Raw genomic sequence first — 21,087 nt, 5'->3', positions numbered from 1 at the left:
TTAGTTGGGCAGCTTCTTGAAATTTTTAATAACCCTTAAATCCAATGTGTATTGAATAGCTAAATTATTGAGTGCTCCAATAAGGGAAAAAGGAAAGGCACTTATTTTTACAGGATTAACTAAAATGGGAAAATGACTTTGAGCAGAAGAATTCATTTAAAAAATCTAAGATATTTAAGAATCTGGGTCTTTAGCTATCCAGTCATGTGAATGCTCAGTTATAATCGCTATATGTCAAATGGATATTAAGAATAACTCATTGGATGCCTGGAACCACCACTGCATCAAAATGAGACACAGTGTAGAAAAGTAGAAATACTTTCTTGAATGAGAACACTTGATCCATAAAAGTTATTCTACATTCAAATATTTTGTTTAATACTTCAGATTTGTTCTTTCTCCACATTTAAAACTATTGTGAATGTTAGTGTCCTTTTGGATTGTGCCTTTGTGTCATGAGTCTCAACAGAAAAGTAGTTATACAAATAATATGAAAGTTGTTACTGTCACAGCATGAATGTACAGTTCTATTAAATTTAAGCCACAGAAGTCTGTTTAGATGTGCATTGTATTAGGTTTGTTAAAACTTCAGATCATCTGGAAGTATTTTCTGCACTTTGCCAGTTTGGGTTTCTGTTTTCATCAACCTCCATGTTTTTTCAAATTTGAACATTTCCTGTAAAAATGCATCTCTTCTCACCTTTAAATTGCTCCACAAAAATTCACATTATTTTCATTCCTTCTGTTGTATTTCCTAGAGAACAAAATCTTTCAAAAGTATGTTTTTCCTTTTCTTCACTGATCATCTGGGGTATCTGTATTTCTTTAGCTGTCCTTAAGAGACTTGGTTAGCATATGGTGTGATCTATTACTTTCTTTTTCATTTATGTAATAATATCTAAGTACCCACTAAGGGCAAGGAAAGTCTAGGTTCTGAGGACATAGTACAGACAAAACAGTCCCAGTATGTGAGTATAGAAATGTGTACTAGATTAAGGCTTAAAAAGTAAAATGAAACAAAAGGTAGTATTCTTAAAAGAGTACTCTGTTTATACTTCATTTAAGAGCTTTTAAGAGAAAAATGCTTTAGATAGACTTCATCTGTAAATTCAGGTTGCTCTTTATAAAGGCAGAGGCCTAGCTGCTTAGTGGTAGAGACAAGCAGTCACTTAAGTGGTCATTTTAGTATCCCACTTACTGGAACTTTATAGAATACAACTTAGGAGTATTTAAGACACCCAAAACACTCAGTCTCTATGCTTGAAATAAGACTTTACGGTAACACTCAAGATATGTGGGTGACTGCCAATCTATACACTAGTTCCTCCTGACTACATCTGTTTTTTAGCACTAGGGGAGAGTCACAGCAGCACAGTTCCAACTCCATCCAGATCTGCATTCTAGCTTCCTGCATATTTTTTTTCTCACCTTTTTAGATTTAGCTTCCTATCTGTTGGCAAGTTTAGATAGGTGAGAGAAAAGCCTAGTTACTAAGGTTCTTTCCAAATGTTCACATAGCTGCTGTTGAAAGTATGGAAAGATACAAAATAAGCCTTGTTGACTTTGTTTTCCTTGTTATGGTATTTCATGACATTTGAAATTAATTACTGAATAAATGGAATTCCAGTATAGTTATATCCAAGACAAATAATGTTCATGAACTCTAACCGTTACAATCTACACGTGCATTTTTAAAATTTATTTTGAAAGAATTTTTATAGGGGCAAAAAAAGTTCAGGTAATACACAGCTGCAAACTTCAGTCTGCCCACCTACTTGTTCAACTTTTCAGAAGCAGTCCCTGCCACTGGTTTCTTGTGTATCCTTCAGAGATTAATTCTATGCATGCACAAATGTTTACTTAAAGCATACCTTTGTTTTACACAAATGGTAGCATGATAATCCTAGTTGTGTTAATCTCAATTGCCTTGGAAAAATTTCTTGCCAGTATATAGATACATTTCTGCCTTATTTGTATAGTAAGTATTCCATTTTTATATTTTGCTCTGCTGTCTACCTGTTCATCATTTAGTCTTACTTTGTATCCCTTGTTTACCTAGCAAGCAGCACAATGAGAAGTTTTGCTGGCAGAAAAAAAACATTCTTTTACGCATTAGGTCAAGCCCCCAAAATAGCCAAACAAAAACTATATAATCTTTCCATTAAGTATTTGAGATGCACTGCACCTAAGGGAGAAAGAATGGAGAATTACCAATCTGGTAAGTGTAGTTTCTATCACCCAGTTGTAGAAGCCTGGACAATCATTTAAGTAATCGGGATTAGATGATTTCTAAGATATTTTCTGAGAGCGTTCAGCAGTAAAATTCTAAGATTTGGAATTCCTGAGAAATTGCAGCTAGTACATACTGTATAACAGTTCACACATTAAAAACTGTCTCATTTGGGCTCAACCAGGTAGGCAAAAAAGATTAAAATTTTATATTTAAAATAAACAGACCCTAACATTAAAAATTATGACCCAGGAAATAATTTAAAATCTTCCCAAAGGGTTCATCATTCATCTCTGGCTTTCTAGATATTGTAACACTGCAAGAGGAGCTACCTCAAGTCTCTTAGCAAAGGATTAACCTAGCACCAGCCATCAACCAAATGCTGGCTCTGAATACTTTGTATTTTTGTAGCAACCCTATAAAGTTCAAGTTAGTTCTTACTTTAGAGATGAGGAAAAAAAGCTTCATGAACGTTAAGGTCATGTTTGCTTCCCATATACACAAAGTGAATATTCACCTGGCAAATTGTAACCTCAGTTTTACTTTAAAGTTTTCTCTACATGACTGCATATATACTAAGCACCAATTTTCTTAATCGTTTAAAAAAAAAGGCAAAACCAACTAGGGCTTATTAAAGTGCTGACTATAAATACTATTCAAACTAACGGGTTTTATCTATTTTTTCTTTCCCAAGGAAAAGGAATCATTAAAATTCTTTGCTTAACCTAAGGAAGACCAAAGATCAAAATCTAATAATTACATCTAGCTAATACTACAGTTCCTTTCCTGACACTTTTCATTTCTGAAATGAGTAACTAATCTCTCCCCCTAAAGATGCATATGAAGTTCAGAAACATTTTTTTGTATATTTTCCTTTCTTACATAATTTCCCTATTATCTCTGAAATTAATTCAAATGCAAACACAAGATATGAGTGGATTAATCTAATAGAGAAAATTATCTTCTCCATAATTAAAATGCACCAAATTGAATTACTCAGATTGCTTTAGATGGGCACTTTGTATTCAGTAAATATATTTGTTTTCTTCAGTGACACTGCAATATAATTACTATGTGCAAAACAAAGAATGACACAGATCCACATACAATGGCTCATTGTCTTTAATTACATTATTGGGATCTCTCCTGTGTTTGTTCTTAAAAAAAAAGGAAAATTTCCCCTTAAAGGGATAGGCAGTAAAGCACTTAGTGGAGAAAACTTTTAATTAGGTTAAAGTAATTACGTTATAGCCACAGGTATAAAATAAAACGTGTTTTCTGACATTCAAAACTGAAAGGGGCAGATATTAGGTGCTAAGAAAAAACATGATCAGATTAAACATTTGGACAAATCACAAAATCCAAATTATCATCTAATCCAGTTCTCAATTCTGTTTATGTAAAAACAACCTATGTAACCTATCAATGTTATCAAGTAGAGGTAACTATCAAACCGTAACACTGAATCAAAGTCACAAAGTTGGGGCCTTGGCATGTTTCAAAAAGCTCAAAAGGTTAACGTAATAGACATTGTTGGATGCCTACATTTTTTTCCTTATCAGAATACTGATTTCAAAAATCCATTCTGCCCCTATATATACCTAACATGCCTCAGGAAAAGGATTCTACTTCCAGCTCTAGTAGACCGACTGGCCTGCTTACTCCATACCCTTTGCCAGCAATGACTCGCTTAAGGATGAAAGGTCTAAGCCACTTTAGATCAGTGAGACCCAAGGATTCTGGGAAAGCTTTCACATACTAAAGAGAGGGCCCCTGGAGTCTAGCCTGACTCCTCCACTGCATGTAAATGAAGATGCACACAGCCCCAACTGCTGCTGGCAATCATCCCATGACCACGAGGGTAGCCAGCCTTAGGATGATGCCAGTGCTGCAGTTGAAAACAGGAGGAAAAAATCCTAGAGGTTCTTGGTGACACTAGTAAATCACTGGATCAGAAACACTGAAGCCCGTTCTCCCAGTAAACTTCATATATAATGATTCAATGTACTTCCTTACGTTTGTCACTGTAAGCTGTATTTTAGTTATTTGCATCTGAAAGCTAAAAAGCAGTCCCAGTACAGCATTGTTTCAACCATAACCTGTATTAAGTAGAAACCACACAAATACCCCTTCACACTTTACCTATAAATCTGAAATTGATTTATCTTTCCTGTCTGAACAGAGTGCATCTTGGAAAAAAACTTTGTATCTTGTACTTCCCCACTATTTGAGCTGAACTGTATTTAAAAATGAAATTCATTGCATTCACTTCATTATTTATTCAAAATTTTTGCTATAGGCTTTGTCTTGAATATGTAAAACCATTCGCCGTGCATAGAAGTCCCTGTATTCCTCTGGTAATTCAGCCAGTGTTTTTAAGGCTCTGTCCAAAATTTGTGCAGCTCTTGATGCTGCTGTAGGATCTTTGTTTCCATAGGTATCTGTTTTATCATAGCATTCAGATGGAAGGTGCTTCCAAAAGACATTCACTCCCACTCCAAACTCTTCAGAAATTACATTATGGAACCATAAAGCTGGAGGGAAGTTTAAAAAAAAAGTTAAATATAAAACCTACAGTTTAAAAAAACCCAAATGTCAGTGAAATATCACAAATTGCATACAGCCAATGTAAAAAATACTTCTCGTAACTAGATCCCTTCGTTAGCACACTCCTAGCTTTTAACAGAATCATTTTAACTTTTATGAACTGCCAACCAATTTTAAGTGTCAACAGCACAACCCTACGTTTAAAACTTTTGGAAATAGCAATTTTTCCTTTTAACTAGGAAGATATAATAAAGTTGTATTTGTTTTGTAGTTCTGTAATTTGGGGTTCTGTTTTGTGTTATTTGTTTATACTTCCTAAGTCACAACCACTTTAAAAGTATTTATTTTTTAACACAGAACATTTCAGTTGAGTATCTTTGACCTTTTTTGATTCAGTACAGTACTTTTGTTCCAGTTTTATATTTCTAATGCAAGTATAATTATATTTCAGCTCCTTTACAGTAAGTATGTAAAACTAAATGCAAATATTTTGATGTTTTAGAGGATGAGTAAATTTTATATTACATAGGTAACTAATTTTTACTTCTATAAAGTTTACTTTTTCATTTTTAATTGAGTCTAGTTTTCAGAATACAGGTATTACAAGAATAGTTCTAAAGTAACACCACAATGAGACAAAGATGAAATGCTAGTCACATAAAAAAAATGTTTTACCTTGTGAAAGAGAGAAAGTTAGATTTATAAGATGCTACATTTTAGAAACACTCTACAAGTCCTCCAGGTAAAACAAAAGCTTAAAAATTTTAATTTGCAAAACTAGTTTAAAAAACAGTTTTAATTTTTACTTTCACAATCTTTTTTTCCTTATCTGATGTAACAGGAAAAATAGCTAATCATTCTGTTAAGTTAAAATCCAAAGATGGGGCTTCTGCTTTTCTGCTTATATCAAACTATATGCAAATGTTCACTATCTCTAGCTTTTTTTTTAACTTGTATACAGACTAAGAGAAAAATTTATACCCTTCACCATGCTCAAAAAATACAAAAATCAAAGATTTAAATATTGGCAATGGATTTAGCAACCTGTGTGCTGGCTGTTTTCACTGTATACAAGAAGTCAATGTATTAAATTTTTATAGACTATTATGTGAAGGATATTGTTTCAAGTCCTTGGGGAACAAAGTTTAACAAGGCATGGTTATAATCTAGCCTCAAATGAGTTTATACTTTTATGAACATTTTTTTACTTAATTCTATCACTCAAAAGTGGTATTGATAATTATCAATATATATTAACTTAGATATGAGAAATACAACTATATAATTAGAATTTGTTAATGTATCCCTCTAATTTTAATGATTTTTATAATCTTAAGGCATTCACTTTTGAATAATTATAGATGTTAATTATATCACTGGTTACTAACAACTAATGCCTATTTCACAAAAAATTAAGTGTCACTAATTCAGACTGTAGAAAAATAATGCACACAAGAGACATCACAGGTGTTGAGATTATAACTGATATTTAATAAAATCCTTAATCTGTTTGGCTTTGAAATATAGTTACCATTTATTGGTAAATACTTAAGTGACACAGTTCTATAATATGTAAGTATTTCAGAAGTGAAATGATTAAAAAGAACAACCGGGCATAATCTTCTTCCAGATACAAAGCATCCTGCTTGGTGTTATTTTATAAAATAGAGTGTAATAGGTTGCCTTTGAAAAATAAGACTTAATTTTATAACAATTTGCCTAAGCATACTTTAAGCACTCACACAAAGAGGTATGTATAAAAATCATCTTGTAAAGGACAGCATACATATAACAAATCTACTTTTGTACTAAAAAAACCATAAAATGGATAACTGAGAGAGTACTATTATATAAACAGCAAATTACTGAGGTCTAAAAATCTTACCGGGGATAAATAATACATCTCCACCTTTCAGGGAACATTCATACCTTCTAGCCTTGGAAAACAGTGGATATTTAGCTAAGTTTGGTTTATCTATATTCAGTACTTCTGATTTAGTACCTGAAAAGTTCAAAGAAAAGAAAATATTGATTGAGCAAAGTTAGCATTTTTTAAAAAGTAATCACAAAAATTTGAAATTTTATTTTCTGAACAATTACTATTCTAAACCTAAGACAATTTTCAATACCCACACCTATGACCATTGACATCCATTATAATTTAATTACAAAAATCTGAAAATCTCATTCTTACATAGCCTATCCTTACATGTACACAATGGAGAACATAATACATCATAATTAAGAAACCCTAAAGTGTTTTATTATGCATAAAGAGACTTCTCAAAAAGAGTAACTGAATAAACTAGACCTCAGAAATACAAACTTAAAAGTACCTGATAAGTATAAATATTGGGCATCTCGAGGACTGAACAGTACAACACGCTTTTTTCCTGTCACTTGTATTAAGAAGTTATCCATTACCTACAGACCAATAAGAATTTATGGGTAAGCAATTATCTAAAATTCAAATAAACAGAACCAATGGTATTCCACAGTTAACTGTAAATCCTCTTTTAATAAGACTTGACTTACCTTATCTAAAATTCTTATAGTAAAATTGTAATCTAAAAATTAAAACATTTGTATTCCAAACACAACTGTGCCTTTATTAAAGATATTTCAGCAGCACTGCCTTAAAATGGGAAGAACTAGCAAGTCATTAGGAAATCTAAAGTGAGAAAACTCCTTGCCATAACAGATAGAAAGCACTTAGAAAAACTAGTTATTGGGAAAGTACAATGTAGTGCCACAAGCACTGCTGAATTCTTTTAATATATGGCCAGCCGTTAACTCGTTATAGGGATCTTGACTTCCAAATTATTTCTCTAATACTATAACCAGCCAAATTTTCTTCACATAATTATTAATGGAGTAATCTTGACTTTTCCTGTGCATACAAGGGTACACTTTGTTGGCACAGACTGTAAAAAATGTTAAAAGGCAGAACTACACAATTCTTAGCTAAGGAATTAAAATACATACTAAGCAAGATATATTCATGATTATTTACATATCATTTCTACCTAAGCATTTCTTCTTTTATCACTAACCCGTCAGTTTGTAAATCTGAACTATATAACTAGCATTCCTTTGACTTATTCTTAATTTAAGAAAAGCTTTATAATATTCCACTATAACTCAAGATAAAAGGGATATTACTTAAAATTTAAAATGTAGCAAAAGAAGTTAAAAATGCATAGTTATAATTTTCTCACCATATCATTCATGTAATACCTTTAAAAATATGCTAAGATTTTATGTCTATATAATTTAATTATAGAGTTATTATGTTAAAATCCTCCAAAGAGGTCCTCGGCTGAATTATAAAATACATTTATAAAATAGTTTGATTTAGGACATTTAAAAAAATTCTTTTATCTCTGGGAACCTATTAGGTATTGCTTTGGCATCCTTAATTTCTCCACTGAACACTAATAAGCAATACTAGATGTTTAATATTTTTTAAATACCTACAGTAACGTATTTAAGCAAGTAAAATTGTAACACAACAGAACAAATTATCAATATTCTACACATCCTGCTGCTTAACAAATACAGTAGACATCTGGCATTCTGAAGATAAATATATCTATTTCTTCAAATTGACACTTCTTAAGCTTCTGTTTTTCTCAATAACAGTTCCATCTAGTCATGGGTTTTATTTCAACATCCTCATACCACAACCTTATCATTTCAATAGTGTTTCCCCCCTCATCTGGTGGTCATTCTTCACACATTAAAAAAACACTTCAAAAAACGTGTGTGTGTGTGTGTGTGTGTGTGTAATGAATCGAGAACAAGACCACAGATAAATGCAAATGAAAGACTAGGTTTTAGCATTAGCTAGGCAATTCCCTCCCATATCATCACCTTGCACAGTGCCTGTTTTCCAACCTCACGTTTCAGTATATTACATGTCCAAGATCTTTATGGTAGCCTACACAAAGTGGAACTGAACGTTAAATCTATAAATGCTAAAGATCTACTGTAGCTTTAGATTTCTCATGTAAGTACCATACATCATAGTGGGTCCAAAGTTGTAATCCTGGTGAGCTAATTCGAAAAACACTGGAAAAAAAATGTTCCTCTTTGAAGAATTTTGGAAACTTAATATCTCCTTCCAATACAGGAAACTGCTTTCTGATATCTGCAACATCCTGCATTGAGAGAAACACAGTAAGAATTTTAATAATAAATACAATATTGGTTGGGCATAATGCTTATTTTTCCTAAGGCTGCCAAAAGAGACCATAATGTTAAGGAGAAATGGGGCAAAACTTAACTTTACTTCTTTTTGAAAGGCACAAACCATTGAGAAAACAATGGAAAAAGATAAAACATAATATGTCAGTGCTTCAAAGTACTAGAATGTGATCACAGCCAAGACATAACCTTTCAAATGAGGAAACAGAGGACTGTGTAGCAAGACTGCAGATTCAGCAATATCAGTATTGTTAAGCCTTATATGCTTCATAAATACAAAGCTTTTTCCTACTTTAAGAATTGTACAATCGCCATGCACTCTAATATCAACTATTTTAAGTTTAGGAGTCAGTAAGTTGAACATTATCAACTACGTAAAATCTTTAGGACCTCCTGAAGGAGGAGAATGAAAGAAGGTGAAAACTAAAGGGTGACGTAAGGGGAAAAAAATAAAATCTTCCTTAGTCATTTTAGGGACCACTTCCTTATCACTGTAGCCTATTAATTTGACTGAATACACATCAAAGCTTCTATAATGACTTCTCAGGGTTTTTATAATTATTTTAGATTATACTGTATTAGAATGGCCTGTAAAACATACAGTAGAAAGGATTTCTTAATTGTGTAGAAATTAGATGACTTTAACACTAAGATTCTACGGTCCTATTTGAAAACTAAGTAATTAACAAATCTTTTTGAAAGGCACAAACATTGAGAAAACAATGGAAAAAAATAGAACAGGTAATATATCAGGCAGTAAGTATAAAAATTACAATTCCAGTTAAAATACATACATCTATTTATGTTTTAAGCATTTGTTTTACATTCAGAATTCTCACCTTTCTAGGGTCTTCCCCAAGTGATCGTAAGTAGTACTTCTCTTCCTTAAGTATCCACAGAAAAATAACATCAGATTCATTTAAAAATATTATGAAGACAGAAATGAAGGAGTCTTAAAATCTAACCCAGAGTTCCATTTTCTTATACTTTCTACTAATGCTCTCTGGTGGCCATATGAAGAAGTACCTTTATATGTTGCTTGTAATAACAACTAGATTCACAAAATTTTAAGTAAAATAAATTTTAAAGGCAACACAACACACATACCACATGTAAAATCACAATGCTTTAGACTTTATACTCCAAATCATTTAGACTCTTAACAGCATTTTAAAACTTAAAAGAATTCCCATTTTGTGGAGCACATATGATCTCAAGGTATTGAAGGCCAACAAGTTTCTTTAACATAATTCCAGTGTAGAATGGGAGATAAATAAAATACTTTATACTTTTAAAATCTAAAAATATGGAACACTGCATTTCATCAAGCTAAGCCTATCCCTGATTATAAATTCTCAAGCCAAATCCTTGAGTCAGCTCATGTATGAATTAGAAATAGTCCATATTCATCATATTTACATATTTTCCCTAGTTTTTAGACTTTAATCTTTATACTGTCTCTATTTCTTTTACTTCACTTGAATTCCACGGCTACTTAAATCTGCTGCTTCTTTCCCATGGACAGGAAGTACTAGCGGGCAACAGTATATACATGTTAAAGCATGGCTGTTAAGTTAAAAATACATTTTCAGGTACAGCTAATAAGACTCATCTTTAGGAGACATTCTAGTCATACTATAGAATCACAGACCTCCAGAGTTGTAGGGATCTTGGTGGTCATATGCTATAATCATTGCCTGATGAGAGAGCTGTGAAAATATACCTTTTACAATCAAACTGACTACCAGCTCTGCTAGCTCAAATGCAGGCAACAACTTCACTCAAAGCTTTAAAAAGCAACTTATTTTAGAAATGTGTTATTGAGGTAACACAGTGAATTTTATTTAAATGTATTTACATATAAGTCTCAAAGATATTTAAATTGAATTATTTAAAACTGGACTATACTGCAAATTAGAATTCTGCATTTAATCTAGAATGTTATAGCAAATGCATATAATAGAAATCACATTGATAAGTTAATAAAATATAGAAATAGTCTAATAGCCAAAAAGATATGAAAATAAAGCTCTCCATTAGCATGTGAACTTGGCATGCCCCACTGAAGCATTTTCAAAGGAGGTAATATTAGCTAACATTTAGTGAGTAGTTCCTATATGTCACTGTGCTTAATACTCTACAGATTTTATTTAGTTCAGCATCACAAAAATCTTATGAAACAGGTACTTTTGTTATTCCTATTTTATAGATCAGTATACTGAAGCACAGAAAAATAATTTGGTCAAAGTTAGAGAGCTCATAAACAGCAGAACTAGGATCTGTGGCATACACAGCCAGACCTTAAGAATGAGTATCAGAGAAGCCTATAGCTCTTGTATATCTGATGTTTTTACAAGAAAATACACTTAGTATGTACTTACTAACGCTTTCTAAAGAAAATGCTAAAAACAATTACCTCTGAAATAAAGAATTCTTTATGCTTTTCTTCAGCTGCCCTCTGAACCAATTTATCAAAAGGTAAAGTTCTGAAAAAAACACAAAAGAATTCCTGGATTTAATAATAATAAGCCAATGAGTAATACTCTTAATATACACATACATACACACACATAGGCTTAATTGGGGATTATATATATACATACATTATTGGAACTGTAAATTGGAGATTTTATATATATATATATATATATATATATATACACATACATTTATTGGAATTGTATATGATCTTTTTTTTACAATATCCACAATTTTTATTATAACCTATTATGTGGAATTCTACATTTTAAAAATTATTTTAGTGGTGTGCTTATTTGACCTAGTTTTTCTGAAGTTTTTATTTCAAAGTTGAAGTTTTTAAAATATGGCACAGATGGATCCTTTTCAAATGTCAGTATCTTCCTATTACAAGTTACTATTAGAAAAATGTTTCTATTTTATCTGGTTACCTTTGGAAATACATAGATTTTCAAGCTCTTACTGCTACCTATTTTCAAGTGTCATGGTCCAACAAGTTTTGTGATGAATGGGACAAACTACTAGTGCTACTCTGAAGGAGAGAGCAAGCAAATGTTCCATTGAAGGGAAAGCCCTTCCCCATTTCACTCATCTGCTTGCCTTGTGGCAAGGCCGCAGAACAGAGGCCCACAACACTGTTCTCACACTCCTGCCCCACCTTGTCACTTTAAGGCTTCTGAGGAATATCTCAAGGAGCCTTCCAGTGAACTGACCAAGTTTTATTAATTCTTCAGTATTTCTGTCTGAATGCCTATCTTCTTCCATTCTGGTGAATAGCGCTGAACAGTGCAGAAGGTAAGTTTGTTTCCTTTACTTCACACTCTTGAGCCTGGGGGGCTATCTTTGCTCCAGGTTATCTCTTCAACCTTCTACTCAAAAGTAGTGCCCCTTGTATGAAGATGACACTTTATCAGTAACATCAAGACAGTGAAGTTCAAAAGCATCTGGGTCAAAAGTCTCCCCTCTCCTCCCCTACTGCAGTCTAGCCTCCAAACCTCTGATTAAGAATTGTAGTCTTTTCACTTACTTACCAAATCTTTCCCCTTGAAATCTGTATTGGGGAGGTGAGGAGAAAGGGTTAGTAAAATGTGTTTTTTTGTTGGCTAATCCTTTTTCGTTCTCTATAAGACAACTGTGGGCTTATCTTCTCCTAACCATGTTTTCCTAGACACATCCTGGGTTAAGATAAATGTGGAATGTCAGCTGTGCCATCACGTAATACTGTTAATTGTAAAAATGACCCTTGATCGGTGAACTATGTCTGGACTAAAAGGCTGGTGAGAGAACCATAAATACTTCTTAGGAAGCAGAGGATTTGGCTTCCCTTTGCGCAGTGTAACTCTTATAACTGAGATGTCCCTTGGAAGAACCTAGAAGCTAAGTATGAGCCATTTCATGCAGCTGGTTTCTGTAGACTATGTGGCTTAACTAAGAGTGTGTGTGTACCCAATTCTATAGTCTCATTCCCTTACAATAAAACTGTGACTTGGTGAGCCAAAATACGGCTTCTGGGTTGGTATAACAACTTCCACTGATACCATCCTGCTAGAATGTTGCTTCCTGTCATATATCCTTTTGTAAAACTGAGTGAATCTGATGACAGTTTGTGGACTAGTGGGGTTCTGTAAGTGTGAATGTCTATCTGAAATCAAGGACACTGCTGTAATTATGATTCTCAGATCAATCTCCTACTATAGTCGCTGGTTAATTATGTCAAGAAATTTACTTGGTATCCTCCCATTCAATGTTTTCATCTCTGATCTTACCATATATCCTTCATTTCTACCAAAGTAACTTTGCAGAGTTTGAGAACAATGTGGAAACCTCTCTGGCCTAGAGCTACATCTGTAATTGGTACAGTTGCCCAGGCTTAGCTTTTTTACTAGGGAGAAACCAGAAGTGTTTCAAGACCTTTATGAGAACAGGACAGATAAGAGTATCTCAGTCAAGAGAAGCAGAAGTCAGGTGCCCACAGCAACCTTTTCCCTACCTATTGGAGCTTCTGCAGAAGCACAGTTTAAGAGGGGGAAATGAGGTATACAACTGGTTAGTTCCATAGCCTTGAGATCTTACCTACCCTCTGCATGTTTCAAAGAGAACACCATCTGCTATGGAAGTTCTATTTGTCTGGACTGGCATACAGACCAGCAAGGGAGACAGTGCCAAGGAGGCATTAGGATCATGGGCTCCATGGAGTCAGGTGAATGTGGGTTTAAGTCCTGGTTCCATCATTTCAAGCAATATGATCTTGGGCACTCAATGTTTTTAAGCCTCCATTTTCTCATCTATATAATTATCATTAAAAAAAAAAAAAAACCTAACTCACAGATTGGTCTGAAGTTTAAGTAATATAGTCTGGGATGCTTGGCATAGTATTTGATATATATTTGCTCAGTGAAGGTCAGACTGTAGGGTTAACAATGATAATGTACCCATTAGCAGAATTCAAATAGTTACCAACATTTAAAAAAAGAAGAAGAAAAATCTTCACTGTCCTGTTCCCCATTTATAAAGGCTGCTTTGCAAAATCAAGATCAGGATTGATTCAAGTATATTAAACAATTAAAGCAGGATGACAGAAATTAGATTACGTGATAGGTAGAAGCAATAAAGCAAAGCTTATTAAAGATTCAGACTTTTCTTTTTAATCTATGATCAGAAGAATACCAGCAATGCACTCTGACCACACAAAACTTTTCTTGCTCACAGCATCCTGACTCTGGAAAAACAGTGAGAGCTATGAGGAAGAAAGAAGTAAAAAGCTAAGCCTTGGAAACATATTGATCTTCAAATGTTTAAAAAGCAGAAATTCAACCTTAAACTGAAGTGATAATAATTATACATGTGAGTAGGATTTCTAACTCTCTAGTCTCTCTTTGGCGTAGGTGCTTCCCTTCTTTCCTATTCCCTGGTAACTGCCAAAAATGACTAAATCCGTTTTTTTCTTGCACTAAGAAAACAATTTTGCATCTCTTTAGTAGCTCTACTGAAAGGCTTGGAGGAAGCTGGAATAGCAACCATTACATAGTGTATGTGCTCCAAAAACAAGTTTCAAAAAGTTTATAGAACATGATGAAGCATCAAGATGATCCAAGATGAAGTTTCAATACCCATTTGTTATGGCATTTGACTCCCTGGGAAATAAACATCATTAACTACAGGCTGAAAAACCCTCTTCATTCCAGCACTGTTTTTCACTTTCTTGATGTAATAAAATATGAAAAGTTCTGACACTTAGAAAAATTTATGGCAATTAAATTCAATTAATGACCTATTAAAAACCAAAACTACAATGGTGAATATTCAGAAGAACAAAAACTGAGCAATGCTTTGGCAAGCTGCTATACAAGCTTTGAAAACTCTAATGAAAAATGAATAGCCCTGGACATTAGAAGCTCTGTTTCAGTCATCTCTAAATTCTGGAAGGACAGTGACAGCTACCTTTTCTTCAAAAATCAGCTTTTTTTTGAAATACATAGTTTTTCAATAGATTAAATTTGCTGGGAGCTGCACATGCTCAGAATTTGAAGGTCATTTTTTAACATTTTTAATGAAAGTCTTGGAATAGGATAGTAAATATATAGGGCTACAGCATTTAAAGCCTCAAGTTTAGCTACTGAGCATCTTTTATTAATTCTTGTTTACTTTTAAGAGATCCTAAGCATAAAATGGCAACCACAAGGGAAGTTTAAAAGCACTTTAGGTTATTTGTCAGAAGAGAAAATTAAGTATAATTTTTTTAAGTTATTGAAGTTGATGAACGATTATGCCAAACACAGCAACTATTTGTCCTATATTTCTGGAGAGGGCAGAAAATGAAAATAGGGCTTATACTTATCTAAAAACAGTATCTGGAATTAGAAAATCTTCTAAAAATAAGGGTGTTAAAAAATCAAAACAGGTTATGAAGAGAAATTTATTAGAATTTCTTAATCCAATAAATTACTAATGTAGTAGAATTAAGTAGTTAATGAAGTATTAAATGACCACAGCGCATCTAACTTTAGAAGTGACTCTACAGATATTCTTTGTTCCTTCCATGACTCCAGAATGTATTAGGTATATACTCTATTTAAAAAATGGTCTTTGGAAATGTCTTTGCATAATTATATAAAGTCAGAATTCTTGTTTCTCAAAAGCCATTCTTTAAAAATAGGTGAGTTATTTCACGATCACATCGAACTAGCCAAACAATGCAATGCCATAGTCTTTGTATGATAATGCAAAAATATTTTAAAGATTTAAAGTTATTTGTACCCCCAGAGTAAACCTCAGAAGAAGTACCTATATACAAAGTTCTTACTAATGAAGTCCATCTGAGCAACTGCAGCAACATGAATCTTAACTTCTTTCTTCCCTCCGACTTGGCTGAGGTACTCCACCGTCCATTTGCTTGTACATGCCCCTAGATCAATTCCTTCTAACACTAGAGGTTTTCTCTGTAAGTGGGGGAAAATACAACCAAAAATTAGGGAAAATCAACAACATATCAGTTGTATTTGGCAATAGAGGGACAAAAACAAGAAGTGATTCTTGACCGAAAATACTCAAACTCAAACCTTTTGACAGTTCATACTGTTAACTAAAACAGGAAGAAGACACATGTAATATACTTAGAAAAACATTTTTAACATTAGGGAAAACAAAACCAAACAAAAACAGCAGGATGATCAATACCATAGAAACAATACAAATGTTAATAGTATTTAATAGTATTTAAAGCATTTTTGTGTTACTTCCGACAAAATATGTGATTAAAATTTGTACTTTACAGTCAAATCTTCTAATGTTTTGTTACCATTTCAAACTTACAGAAAAGTTTCAGTAACATTTCAAAGAACTCCCATATACCCTTTACAATGATACACAGTTAAATTAACATTTTGCCCCATTTACTTCACCATTTGCTCTCTCACTATGTGTGCATAGAGACGGATAGATGATTAAAGATGATTTAATTTTTTCTGACCTATTTCGGGGTAAATTGCTGACATCATGCCCCTTTATCTCTTAAAAACTTGAGTATATTTCCTAATGACAAAGACATTTTCTTACATAGCCACAGAATAATTACCAAAATTACATTTAACAACAGATATAACACTACTCTACTGTCAATACCCAAATTTTGCTAATTGTCCTAATACTATCAAAGTTTGGGTTTTTTCTTCCTACTTCTGAGATGCCACATTATGTTCAGTTGTCATGACTTTTAATCTGGAACAGTTCCTCAGCCTTTTTCTTTGCATGACCTTGACATTTTTGAAGAGTACAGGCCAGTTATTTTGCAGAATGTCCCTCAGTTTAGGTTTACCTGATGTTTCCTTATGAGTAAACTCAGCTTATGCATTTTTGGAAAGTAAATGCCACAGAAGCAATGTTGTGTCTGTTTCTAGGGCAACACATCAAGTGGCACATGATATTCTATCTTATTTTTTTTTGACTTTTTGATCAACTGGCAATTCCTGACTCAAGTATTGCTATGAGTGCAAATACTGATTTTTAAGAACTCTTATCTTCTACATTAATTGGCATTCTAATGTCAAAACAAGCTCTAACTTCTCCATTTCTTTTATTCACTGGGTTATAACCCATTGATATCATTTTGATGCTAAATTATCCCAGATATGGCCAGTAGGAACACCTCAAGCTGGCTCGTGTCTTCTACCTAAGCACTTCCTTACTTTATGGCAAAATAACACAATCCAACATCTTTTATACTTTCTCTGCCCCAGCCATACAGTCATTCCTTCAAGAAGCTCTGGTTCCTTTTAGTGAGGAATGCTATTTAGAAACCATGACCTGGGCGCTAAGTGTGTTCATTGCTATTGGGGCTATTCAGGCCTTCTCAGTGGACAGAGTTAGGAAATATGTGAAGGTGTATATATGACCTCTCCTTAATCCTCAAATACATATACACATATACATCATACATGCATATACCTGTACCTATTTATCTCCATATGCACACATATATATATATATATATACACACATACTTAAAGGATGTTATGTATGAACCATGATACCTCCAATCTTGATCTTATACCTCAAGATTCATTCTAAATCTTTATTGTTTATGTATTTGTAACTCCCTTCTCTAGCACTGAGAAACCTAGTCCCTATCATCCTCAATGTTTAATCAATTGCACAATCCCAAAATTCACAGTAAGCAATTTCTGTTGCTAAGTCATACCACTGTAAAAAATAAGACTACTAACTTGCATTTGGTATTTGTTTACATTTATTTTTGTCTTTAGACTGAAGACATATAATCAAAGTACTATGTCCAAAAGTGCCTGGGTTACTTCTCCTCCTACCTCTTAGCTGGGTTCACTTGTTATTTTTTATATTCTGTATTAGAGTTTTTAATTACTCATCAACCCTGTTAATTTTATTACTATTACCTTAAAATGTAAAACATTAGTGTGATCCCCAAGGTCAAAACTATACAAAAAGATCACCCTATCTACATTCTTCTACCTTGTCTCACCCATCCCCTGAAGATAATCAGTCTTAATAATTTCTGGCTTACTGTTCCCTTTTTTTTTTTTTGGCAAAGTGATCAAAAACATATATACTTCTTTGTTTTTTTAATACACAAAAAAGTGGCATACTACTTATTACAGTATGACCCGAGTGTTGTTTGCAATTTTCACTTCATAAAACTTAGCAATGCTTTCTTTGTGATATATCCTATCTTGTCAGGATATATCTTTCTTTCAGAATTTGCTTTTTTTAAATTTAGAAATACAGTTGATCCTTGAATGACATGGGGGTTAGGGGTGCTGATCCCCCATGCAGTCAAAAATCTGCATATAACTTTTGACTCCCCAGAATTTAACTACTAATAGCCTACTGTTGAGTGGAAGCCTTACTGGTAACATAAACAGTTAACACATAGTTTGTATGTTATATGAATTATATGCTATGTTCTTACAATAAAGTAAGCTACAGAAAGAGAATGGTTTTTCAAATTGCCACAAATCCCCCAAAATGTTCCAGTATATTTATTGAAAAAAAATCTGAGTGGAAGAAGACCCACGCAGTTCAAATCCATGTTGCCAAAAGTCAAACTGAGTATCTTGGAAATTACTGCTATCAGTTCAATTATCTCCTTCATTCTTTTTTTACAGCCTAGTACACCATAGTGTAAATGGACAATTTAATCATTATCCTATCCATAGGTTTTTTAGGTTATCTGCAGTAATTGCCAATATAATAAATACTACTTAGATAAATACTGTTTAGATACGTATTTTTGGATGTGTTATCCCCAGAGTAAATTCCAAAAAGAGGGATCACTAAATCACAGAGTAATACACAGTTTTGTCAAGTATGCCAAATTCCCCTCTGTGAGGGTTGTACCACTTGGCATAAAGTATGAGAATGCCAGTTGCTTCACGCCACACTGAGCATATTATTAAACACCTTTATGATTTTTGCCAACATAAGAAATGCTATCTCAGTGTAGCTTTCTCTTATGAATAAAGTTGAACATCTTTTCATGTTTAGAGGCCATTTTTAGCTTTTTTTTGTCAGCTGCTTACTTTTTTATCAGATTTTTGGCCTTCTTCCCCTTAATTTTTAAAAGATCTTTACGTACTTAGGCTTTGACTGCCCTTTTATGAAAAACATATGCTGCAAATATTTTTCTCCCAGATTATAGTTTATGTACTCAAATTTTAATCTTCATTACATATTAATTTTGAGCCAGCCAGAAAGTCCATCCATAGACGTAGATTAGAGGAATTTACCCATTTTCTAGTACTTGTATAGTTTTTTTTTTAACATTTATATCTCTGATCCACTTAGAGATTACTCTTCTGTATGGGTGTCAGTTTTATCATTTTTGAAATGACTATTCAATTGCTCCTGCACACCATTTATTTAAAAATTTATCTTTGCCCCAGTGAATTTAAAACATCACATTCATCACATACTAAGTTTCCCTATGAATGGCAATTTCTTGATACACACATATATACATATATGAACATAGTAAATATGTATATTTATGTATATATGTGATATACATACACACACACACACATATATATATATCTCTCCAGATTTCTATTCTCTTTCTCTGGTCTATCTATTCATGGAACTGTATCACTGTTAATTATTACAACACATTTAAAAATTTGATAGGACTATGTCCCCTCATAGCTTTTCCTTAGTGTTTCCAAGTAGAAAGGTCATACTTTGCAATTTTATTATTAATTTCTAGTTTCATTACATTATGACCCAAGTGGTGTTTGCAATTTCCACTTCATGAAACTTAGTGGTGCTTTCTTTGTGATATATCCTGTCTTGTCAGGAGAGATTAAATTATAAAATACCTTTGGTTGTATCTTACAAAGCACATCCTTATACATTATTTGATCTTCAGAATCTGCCTCGCAGGCCTCTTACACTAACATATCCTGAGGCAGGGTGGGAAGGGCAACACCCATACAGGACCAGTCCCCCAAGTAAAGGAAGGCTTGACACCTCTCTGCAGGTTACCAACTCCTGATAAAAAGAACTCCATCTGACTTTTCTAATACTCTGAGGTGTAGCTCTGTTACCACCCTTACAGATGTAAATATCAAGTAAAATTGCTGGTGGTGGGGGTGTTCTACCATTAATAAGACTGAATGGTAACCTTGTGGATTTTTTTCCTCTATCTGCTAGGCTCTTTATTCTCGGTTTCTCTGAATCCTGGACTCTCTTGCAAAGCACTGCAAGTAAAAATACTTTTTTCCCCCTTAGTATTTTTTCTAAGTTTTCTTTTAAAGAACTAAGGTTCAAAGTACACACACAAGAGATAACAACGTCTAAACTAGAACCTAGGTTAGTTAGAATCAAGACCAGTGGAGCTTTCTTGTTGACTCGGTGCAGTGAAAAAATTACTCCTCCAAATCCAGGAACTCGAGTAGACAAGCGTCGTTGGGGTACGCGAAACCTCTAAACTTTACGAAACTAAAAGGAACATAGGGAGGCGAGTGGGTGGGTGGTGTGTGTGTGTGAAGATCTCCCTTCAATGCCAAAGTAATGGCAGAAACCTCCTGCAAGGCCGCTCCTCACAGCAAGCAGCGCTTATTAGGCGAACCGTTTCTGGAGCTCGGTTCTCTGAGGTCATCCTGCTCCCCAGAAAAGTGAAGCTATTCTCTCGAGAAAACGCAATAGATGAGCCGGTCGACATACCCCATGCGTACTCTCCCTCGGCCACAGAGCCGACCAGCCATCTTCAGCCGCCCGCCCACAACCCTGCGTCGAAATAAACCAGCTCGGAGCCGCCCGCGCGGCAGCGACGGGTATCCCCCGGCCGTCCTCGGGGCGAGGCCCTCACCTGCGGGTAGAGCTGCTGCATGAACTGCTCCTGCGAAACGCCCTCGAGCCGGGGTACCAAAAGGCGATCCCCGGCCATGGGGACTCACATCTCGCCCCTTCCAAGACTTGGCCTCAGGTCTCCCGTGCTCCTCACTGGCGATCCGCCCGGAAACACGACCCACAGAGGAAAGGTCCGCGAGGCCGGCCCCTCGCGAGAGCCGCTGGTCCCGGGAGCCGGGCCGAGGGCCGAAGGGCTGGGTGCCGCAGAGGTAGGATCCGGAGGACTCGCCAGAGGTGGCAGCAGCAGA

General features: G+C 34.3%; 1 protein-coding gene across 3 annotated transcripts; it reads right to left on the bottom strand.

The window, feature by feature from the left end:
* Positions 1–4,494: 4,494 nt before the first annotated feature.
* On the bottom strand, positions 4,495–21,021 carry TYW5 (tRNA-yW synthesizing protein 5). 3 transcript variants are annotated; one of them, XM_017662098.3, is made up of 8 exons: positions 20,799–21,021; positions 15,746–15,900; positions 11,400–11,469; positions 9,823–9,867; positions 8,800–8,937; positions 7,114–7,201; positions 6,663–6,779; positions 4,495–4,764 (listed from the first exon to the last, which is right to left on the bottom strand). In XM_017662098.3, the coding sequence occupies exons 1-8, from the start codon at positions 20,874–20,876 to the stop codon at positions 4,508–4,510; spliced, it is 948 nt and encodes a 315-aa protein (XP_017517587.1). In that variant the 5' UTR covers positions 20,877–21,021; the 3' UTR covers positions 4,495–4,507. The 3 variants fall into 3 exon arrangements, with proteins under 3 accessions (XP_017517587.1, XP_017517588.1, XP_036856111.1); XM_017662099.3 differs by lacking the exon at positions 9,823–9,867; XM_037000216.2 differs by lacking the exons at positions 8,800–8,937; positions 9,823–9,867.
* Between the last annotated feature and the right edge of the window lie 66 nt (positions 21,022–21,087).

Source organism: Manis javanica, chromosome 12, assembly GCF_040802235.1.
Source record: "Manis javanica isolate MJ-LG chromosome 12, MJ_LKY, whole genome shotgun sequence".
NCBI classification, from domain to species: domain Eukaryota; kingdom Metazoa; phylum Chordata; class Mammalia; order Pholidota; family Manidae; genus Manis; species Manis javanica.
This window is presented reverse-complemented; position numbering and strand designations above follow the sequence as displayed.

Excerpts from the sequence above, each read along its gene's own strand:
- TYW5 (XM_017662098.3), bottom strand. The coding sequence starts at position 20,876 with ATGGCCGGGGATCGCCTTTTGGTACCCCGGCTCGAGGGCGTTTCGCAG. Across the intron at positions 9,868-11,399 it reads AAGAATTCTTTATTTCAGAG|GAAGAGAAGTACTACTTACG; the intron begins GTAATTGTTTTT and ends TGGATACTTAAG. Across the intron at positions 7,202-8,799 it reads AACTTTGGACCCACTATGAT|GTAATGGATAACTTCTTAAT; the intron begins GTATGGTACTTA and ends ATTGGTCTGTAG.